The sequence below is a fragment of the Parus major genome, chromosome 8 (assembly GCF_001522545.3).
Source record: "Parus major isolate Abel chromosome 8, Parus_major1.1, whole genome shotgun sequence".
Classification (NCBI taxonomy): Eukaryota; Metazoa; Chordata; class Aves; order Passeriformes; family Paridae; genus Parus; species Parus major.
The window spans coordinates 20,169,904-20,178,114 of NC_031777.1; the positions used below are offsets into that span (position 1 = coordinate 20,169,904).

General features: G+C 44.1%; 2 protein-coding genes across 2 annotated transcripts; one reads left to right on the plus strand and one right to left on the minus strand.

Moving 5' to 3' along the window:
* Positions 1 to 106: 106 nt before the first annotated feature.
* Positions 107 to 3,727, plus strand: FAM183A (family with sequence similarity 183 member A). Its single transcript, XM_033516554.1, is given in 5 exon segments — positions 107 to 286; positions 288 to 392; positions 960 to 1,019; positions 1,949 to 2,052; positions 3,066 to 3,727. Coding segments are annotated over 5 exon segments (558 nt in total). The 5' UTR covers positions 107 to 120; the 3' UTR covers positions 3,189 to 3,727.
* On the minus strand, positions 3,411 to 8,206 carry EBNA1BP2 (EBNA1 binding protein 2). The gene is made up of 9 exons (XM_015636367.3): positions 8,100 to 8,206; positions 7,932 to 8,015; positions 7,530 to 7,687; positions 6,651 to 6,774; positions 5,306 to 5,395; positions 5,006 to 5,081; positions 4,669 to 4,759; positions 4,176 to 4,356; positions 3,411 to 3,831 (listed from the first exon to the last, which is right to left on the minus strand). Exons 1-9 carry the CDS (start codon positions 8,178 to 8,180, stop codon positions 3,781 to 3,783), a joined length of 936 nt encoding a protein of 311 aa, XP_015491853.1. The 5' UTR covers positions 8,181 to 8,206; the 3' UTR covers positions 3,411 to 3,780.
* Between the last annotated feature and the right edge of the window lie 5 nt (positions 8,207 to 8,211).

Sequence of the window (8,211 nt, forward strand, 5' to 3'; positions counted from 1 at the left end):
GCCGCGTGCGCCGCCGCCAATCAGCGCCGGGGGCTTTAACTGGGCGGCCAATCGGAGGCGGGAAGGGCGGGGCGCGAGGCGGAGCGCCGGGCGGGCGTTGCCGCGGGAGGCGGGCCGGCCATGGCCGCTCGCAGCGGTGACAGGAGCCCGCCGGACGCGCTGCAGAATCGCTTCCACAGCGAGCGGGCCAACAAGGAGCGCCGCTGGCAGCTGCTCTTCACGCAGTACACCGTGAACACCCTCAAGCCCGGTGAAGCCTCGCGGCCACAGGGGACTGGCGTAAAGCCCCGGGGGCAAGACAAGCCGTGAGGAGTGGGGGGCCGGCAGCGCTCGGCTGCGCCGCAGGGACGAGCAGCTGCACCCAAGCGAGGCAGCAGTGGCCACTGAGAGGGGTAAAGCTGGAACGGGCAACTGGTGGGCTTTCCTTTTGCCTGAGGAACCGCTCTGCACACTTAGAGAGAGAACAGAGACATGACCCACTTGCCCAGATGCTGCCTTTAGGAACAACGTAGAAGTGAGGCAACTATTAAGGAACTTAAAAATTCTGTGTAAATACAGAGCCAAATGGGGTAGAGGGCCCCAGCCCTACACCATGTTCCTTCAGGTCCTAATCTGCTTTCTATCTGCCAATTCAATCTGTGCTAGCACGGGCAGGTGATGTGAGTAGATTCTTTCAGGTCCAGGTTTTGCAATAAAACAATAAAAGAAAATAATTTCCTGAGATGTGGCACTCTGCAGGCCACCCCTTGGGTGGGGTGGGACTGATATGGTGAGCATAGGCAGCATCCTGTTGAAGGGCCTTCAGCATACTTAACGAACCTTCCCTTCCTAGAAGTTGCCATTAATCAGTATTTCTAACTAATTTTCATCTATTCACATGCTGTTCAATAGCACATTATATAACTGGCTGTGATGCCAAATTCACATTAAAATCATTCACCTGTCTCATTTCTTGGCAGTTCACATGGTCGCTAGGAAGCCAATGTCTTGGCATGAGAATGTACATCTACCAATAAATGGTAAGAAGTCTCTGAAAAACTTGTGACAACTACATAAAAAATTATTAACATGTAAGATTTAATAACTGTAATCAGTCTAAAATATTATGTATGTGGAAACATTTCTGTGACCATATAAGTAAATTAAACTCATTTATGGCTTTTGTTTGTAAAGCAGGTTTTTTTCCACTTTAAGGCCCTTTCCCATTACTTTCCATTTTCAGCACAAGTTTACATCCATGCAATTATGCTCTTATTTTTGTTTCTAATTTAAAAATATATAAACTATAAAATATATAAAATTCCTTATATTCATACTGTAAAATTTTGTTGAGGATCTAAAGCTCAAGGGAAAACAAAAATACCTAGAAGCATGTTCTATATGTACATGTTGCCTGGGATGGCAGATTGTACCTAACACCATGCAGCTTAAACTGCTGAAATGACTGCCCAGTCTTACTTTACAGTACGGGTAACAAAAGTCCTTATCATAGCTGCTCCCTTATTTCTAACATTCTAATTTTGTCTAAAAACCTTTATGGGTCAGGTAAGGTTGGCCTGCTCTGTTCAAGGACTGGGGAGGGTAGAAAACCAAACCAGGGAAAGGCTGCAGGTCTCAGGCAAATGAGGAAGTCAAAAGCTGTCATGGAACACTGGTTTGTACTAGATTTGGTGGAGGAACAGTAAGATGCTGCAGTACAGTAGACAGGGATACCAGAATTAACAGGACAGTATTATCACACAAATCTTGAAACTTCCTCAGGAAATATTTGAGTAGAAACATCACCATGCATCCTGACAATATTATTCACAGAAACAGAGGCTGCCTCCATCCTTGGTGTCCTTCTTGTAGCTTGGACAGTGTTAAGATGTCCCATTCTAACACCTGGCCACAGGTGACTGATTTTTAAACACACTTTCATTTGTATTTCTGTCTCTTAAAACAACAGATGAATTCTTGAAACTTCTTCACCATGCAGCAGAGGTGCCAAGAAAGAAATACTCAGAGCCACAAACTGAAAGCCAAGAAATTGGCTGGCATTCAACACCTTTGGTGAGTAAGATGCTTAAAGACTCAGCTCTTTACAGGATTCGGAGACGTTAAGCCCGCCACACTGAAAAATATTCATGCAGGAAAACGATTTGTGACAACAAGGAAAACAAGAATTACAGAGAACGAGCAGAGCTGTTCACAGAAAACAAGTTTTTGAAATTTACACGTAAGAGGACTCTTCACACTGGCATAGACTTGTGAACAGAGAAGCAGTACGCTTCCCCTGAGAAACCTGACTGCAAAGCATCTACAGTGACCGTGACTGCACACTGCCAAATGCCACAGGTGTACTCAGAGCTGTTTATTAAAGCATTCAGCCATGAGAAATGGTGTAGTGAGCAATGTGAAGTGACATACAGAAGTACTGTGGAAAAAAATGTGCTGCTGCACAGCATCTTTCAAACAAATTGCAAGCAGAACCATAAAATTAATAATCATGTAAGTATACTCAAAGCAGATATACCAGTGAGGATTCTTCTGGGGAAGTGTGAATAAACAGGAGGAAAATAAATATGATTAACAAGCTGAGACATCAATCATATCTGACAACCAGCTGTGATAATGACTGACTTTGCAGATTAGTGTTTTGGGAAAGGCAAATTTTGGCCTGTTATAAAGAAAACTAAAATAAATAAGAAAATAAGACAGTCTTCATTGACTTTTTGTATTATACATCAAGTAAACTACTTATTCATGACAAGGGTAGAGACAGACATCCCAGCTGGGGTCTATGGTATCAAGGAACTGGTAGGATTAGTCTGGCAGGGTGGAGGCAACTGAACTTGTTTGTAGGGAAGCAAGTTCAATTTTTAGAGTCAGAACTCATGATGTTTTTTAATTTGTTAAGTTTTCATTATTCAGTAGGTTTGACCATGACAAAGCAGTGAACAGTACAGTGGTACCCTGCTCTTCTGTCATTTGGACATTTCTCAGCAGCAGAACACTCCCCAGGAGGGACTACTACCACTAATTGTAATAAAAGCACATGACTGTTTGTGATTTTTGTTTCCCAGGTTCCTTTGGACCGCAGTGATATCAGATTCTACTTCCCACGCAAGACAACTGAGATTACCATCCATGGCTACCCTGCACCACGGGGAGAGAAGCCTAAAACTACTACAGCAGGAAATCTATAGATAGAATGTTAATGACATCTAATGTGTTAGGCCCTACTTGTTATCCACCAAGTCTGGCAAATTTCTAGTGAGAGACAACAGAAAAAAGAAAAGTATAATCTGTCCAGATTTGCAGCCTGACAACAGTGACACAAATAAACCTATCTGTAAGGCTCTGTATTCATCTGACGGCTGTTTCTGATCCAGCTACACAGAGTCCAAAAAAACAATCTAACACCTTAAAAAGCTTCAGACTTCTTTTTTTTATATCAGCAATATGACCAAGAGCTCAAGGTCACCAACTTCATCTTAACAGCAGTGGTAGAAAAAGCTGGCTTCAGCCACCCCATTGAACACCTAAACATGAGTTACACATAGTTCTGTGCAAACCATTTAATGCGTGCACACACACCAAAGGTTTAAGTAGAAAACAATCCTTCAACAAAACACACAGTAAGAAGAAATTAGTGATAAGGCACTGGTTTCCACGGACTTTTTTTTCCTTGCTGCTGCAAAGCATCCAGCTTGCTCCACAGTTAGCTGATTGATGACAGCAGAAACACATCTTGCAACACAAAGAAACACAGGAATCTCACTGTGCAGCACAGTTCTCTCAACGGGCTCGGTTCTTCATTTTCTGCCTTGCTCTCTTTCCAGGTCTCTTCTGCAAAAAAAAGGACAGATTCAGATCTTTATTTTCATGTTCTCCATCTTTGTTCCAGCTCTATAGCTTGGGGAAGATACCAAGGACAGGATTTGTTGGAACATCTGGAGAAGGAGGTTTTGGCACACAGGTAGCAAACAGCACTTTTTAACTCCCCTTCTTATTTTCCTGCTGATACCAAACCACTGTCCCCAACTCTGTTAGTAACTCTGTTATGCTTAGCTCCCAAAGACAGGCATCACTTCCAGATGCTGGAGGCACCCATCATGCACTCGTCTCTTCCTGCCAGACATGGCCTGGCTTCCTAGCCAACCAGGATCACTTTCATGCAACATTTTACTTACATTAAGGGCTTTTTTGCCTCCTTTCCCTCCTTTTCCTCCTCTTCCTGGACCTTTGTTGTGAGCCACTTTTGACTGGAAGCTGGATACGTCATTAAAACTCTCCTTTGTGTTCCACTTTGAGCCCTTCTTCTTCCCACCAAAACCAAACTTCTGATTTTTGTATCGTCTTTTGGCATTTGGCCTGAAAAACAACCAACCAACATCACTGCCTACATTCCTTGTTTCAGAAAGCTCTCAAGACACACATATGTATCTTCATGGTCTCCCATCAACCATCATAAACCTTCCCCCTCTTAACAAAGATGCAGAAATTAACATATTTCAGTTTCTATTTAATTTTGGCCATAGTTTTCTTCTCTTTGGGGACAGAAAGCCACCTTGGACTTACTTTAACACTAAACAGAACAGTTTTCTTGTTTCTCAAAACTATCCTCTAAAAACACTGAAAAAATCAGACATCCTGTGTTTAACTATCTTTCATTTCTGGTCTCACCCCTTCTTTGTCCGTTGACTTGCACTGCCTTTTTTATTCCCTTGTGACGATGTCTGCTCTTCATCTAGAAAGTCCAACTTGTCAGAGAGACCTGCAAGAATGAAGACATCACAGCTACACCTCAGAAAATACAGATTTTCAGTCTTAAGCACATAATAGCAACAGGTCACCCTTACTGAAGAACAGCTGCCTGGGAGGCTTTTCACTGCCACTGGCACACAATTCTGCACAGCAGCAGCTTTCCAGCCTCAAGGCCCAGAACTACAGACACAGTGACCACATCACACTGCCCTACACTGCTCACACACCACTACTGCTCTTAGACAAGCTGACTTACCCTTCTGGTATTTCTTGACTGCATTCAACATATTTTTCTTCTCCTTTTGTCTCCTCTGCAGAATCTCAACTTGCACCTGAGTTTAGAAGCAGAATGTTAGTGTTGTTCCTTGCAGTGTACCATACTTTTTTTTAAGGTATCCTATCTGTTTAGTTTTCCTTCAGAGCAGCTAGCCAGAAGACTAGACAGATTCTGTGTGTTCTAGACAGACTCCCATGGTCTCACTTTTCCAGCTCCCCTCTCAGGCTCTAAATTCTTGTCCCAAACTCTTTTGCACATGTCCCTTTTGTAGCTACTCACCTTCTTGCCGTATTTTCTCATTGCACGGAGTTGTTTTGCTTTCTCAGACCTTTCCATTGCTTCCTGTTTAGTCTTAAGTTTCTGTCGAATCTAATTAGGGAATAGAAAAAACAAAATCAGTACCACAAAAGAAAAAAAGATAATTTTATAATTTCTGTACAGTCCTGAAGTGAATATTTGTGAACTATCTGTGAGTGTAAAAAAGAACACATCTCTCAATCAGATAATGCCTATAAGGCATACCATCCTTTCAGCTCAAGGAACAATTATTACAGAAATTCCTGAACTTATCTATAGCCAAAATCTGCCTAAAAAGACAAAATTCACACAAGAGAGAAGACAAAGCCTTATAATGGGCTCTAATGGAACTGAGAGAACCTTGTCCGTCTATCTGGGTGTATAAAGAAGACTTAATAGTTTCTTTCTTGTCATTATTAAAAGTAAAGCACTGAAGAAAAATCAACAATCCTATAAAAAACATGTTTTCTGTTTCCTCCTTGCTCACAAACATTTTTATAAGGATGCTGCCTTATGAAAAATCACAAAGATTTCAACAAGGATCTTAATGATTCAGTCTAGTGACTGAAATAGGAGAGAAAAACTGTTTCAGATGGAAGCAGCAAACGAACAGAATAGTAATGTGCAGGACTGACTTAAGGTTTAGTATGAGCTAATTATCATTCTTCATCTTATCTAGAAAGGTTCCATCAGAAAGCAAAAGAGTAACTCAATGATAAACGAACCTTCAAACTAGACTCCAGCTCATGTTTGTTTAATTTATACAAGGTAGTCTTTTTTCCAAATATAAATAAAAAAATAGAGCTCCATTTTGAACGAATACTACTGTCAAGAAGGGAATGTGTGAAAGTCTTCCTACACCAATCTAATTTTCTATCCAAAACAGAGTCATTCAATAACATATGGTTTAAAATCATAGAAAATCAGAACAAACTAACAATAAACAAAAGGTGATACCTAAATAAGAAAAGAAGGATTGCATTAAAACCACAGTTTTATGACAAAGAGCAAAAACACAGGCAACTTTACATCCACTGTTACACATATTAAGAAAAATTCTCCCTTATTAATATTAAACACATTCAGGACAAAGCATAAGTCATGCTTTTCTACTTTATCATCCAACCTGGTATAAAAATCCCCACATTACATCAAAATACCTAAACAAAAAGAAATCTTCTGTCACAAAGTTTCTAACCGAATCATTGTCACAGGAATCGGAAAAGAGATGAAGGTCAGTACTCACACATCACACCTTAAATTTAATCCCTACCACAGGCTAAAACACACACATTACACAGGAAAGAAAGACATTCATTGCACATACCTTCTGCATCTGTTGGTCTGATTTGGCCATCTCTGCAAAGTAATCATCTGGCCTCCTTGTAGGAACCTGGAGCTTACGCAGCCTAGGGAGGGCTTCCAGGACAGCTGCCTGTGCCTGCCGGTAGCTGGGAGAGAGCACAGCACCAGCTGTCACCAGCCCTGCCACCAAATCAGCTGGCACTGCACCAGCCCTGCCACTGCACCAGTCCTGTCACTGCACCAGCTGTCACCAGCCCTGCCACCACATCAGCTGGCACTGCACCAGCCCTGCCACTACACCAGCCCTGGCACTGCACATCGGGCACCTCACAGTGCTGACACAAACTGCTCACCCAATCAGGCTGATATAGGGATCTAGCCAGCATTGGTCTGGAATTATATCAATTATATCAACATTCTGTGTACATCTAGTGCTACTGAAAGCAGCTTAGGTGCCCGTACAGTATTAATCTTTACATCTTGCACACATACATTTATCTTATTTCCACTTACAGGTTTTTTTTTATATTAGAATATAAAAGGCAAAGCAAAACAAGAGAAATGTAAGAGCACCACAACAAAGCCACAAACTAAAATCTGTATCTTGTGTTAAAGCGTTAGTCCTGCTGTCAGGGAGCTTTTAAAATAAACTTCTCAGCAAAGAATGAAGTCTGCTGTGAAGAGGAAAATTATTTATTTTCAGTGACACAGCAGTTAAATATACTATCACTAATTTTTAGTTATTTTGGAAAACATTCAGAGCCATCAAATGTAAAATAACATGGCCCAAGAATACCACAGTGACCGCCAGCATAGCAGTCTGTAGCACAATGGTGAAACATAACTCCAAAAACGCAGCAACACACTGGTACACTACATGAAATCTCTTTTTGACACTTACAAACTCATCTCTCTCTGGAAATCATTCTCGGGGTCAACGGCATCAGACGTAGAAGCGCTCTGAGAAACGGGATCCGCGACCGGGCCCAGAGTCACGTCCAGCCTTTCCACCCATGCGAGCTGCTTCCTGAATTCGGCCAGGCACTGCTTCAGGCCGTCCTGTGAAAGGAGCACAGCTCAGCACAGCTCAGCACAGCTGATCCGCACAGCTGGCCCGGCCAGTGTCCGAGTCACACCGCGGGCTGCCCCTCGGGGACCCAGCCGAACCCCGCCGGCAGCGCGGGGCACCGCAGCCCTCCCGGCCCCGACCCCGGCGGCCCCGCCGTGCCTCCTGGCCCTGCACCCAGCGCTGGGGCCGCGAGTCTGGCCCGGGGTTTTCCCGGCCCCCGCATTCGCCACTCACCGTGTCATTGCGCCGCTTCGGCCGCTCCTCCAGCACCACGTTGAGCCCCGGCTTCAGCGCGCCCCTCGCGAAGGCCTCCTGGAGCTGTGAGGAGAGTTCGGTCAGTCCGCGCCGCCGGCACCGGGCGGCCTTTCCTCACCGGCCTCGCCACCGCGGCCACGGGCTCACCTCCGAGTCCGAGAGCGAGGAATCCTCCGAGTCCGAGCCGGAGTCCGAGAAGGACCCACGCCGCGCCACCGCCATCGCCATCGCCGCCGCCGCTTCCGGCCGCGTGCGCCGC

Bases quoted from the DNA above. Each gene is read 5' to 3' on its own strand.
- EBNA1BP2 (XM_015636367.3), bottom strand. From the start codon at position 8,180: ATGGCGATGGCGGTGGCGCGGCGTGGGTCCTTCTCGGACTCCGGCTCG. The intron at 8,016-8,099 runs GTGAGCCCGTGG...CTCTCCTCACAG, and splicing joins CCTCGCTCTCGGACTCGGAG to CTCCAGGAGGCCTTCGCGAG. The intron at 3,832-4,175 runs GTAAGTAAAATG...TTTTTTTTGCAG, and splicing joins GAGGCAAAAAAGCCCTTAAT to AAGAGACCTGGAAAGAGAGC.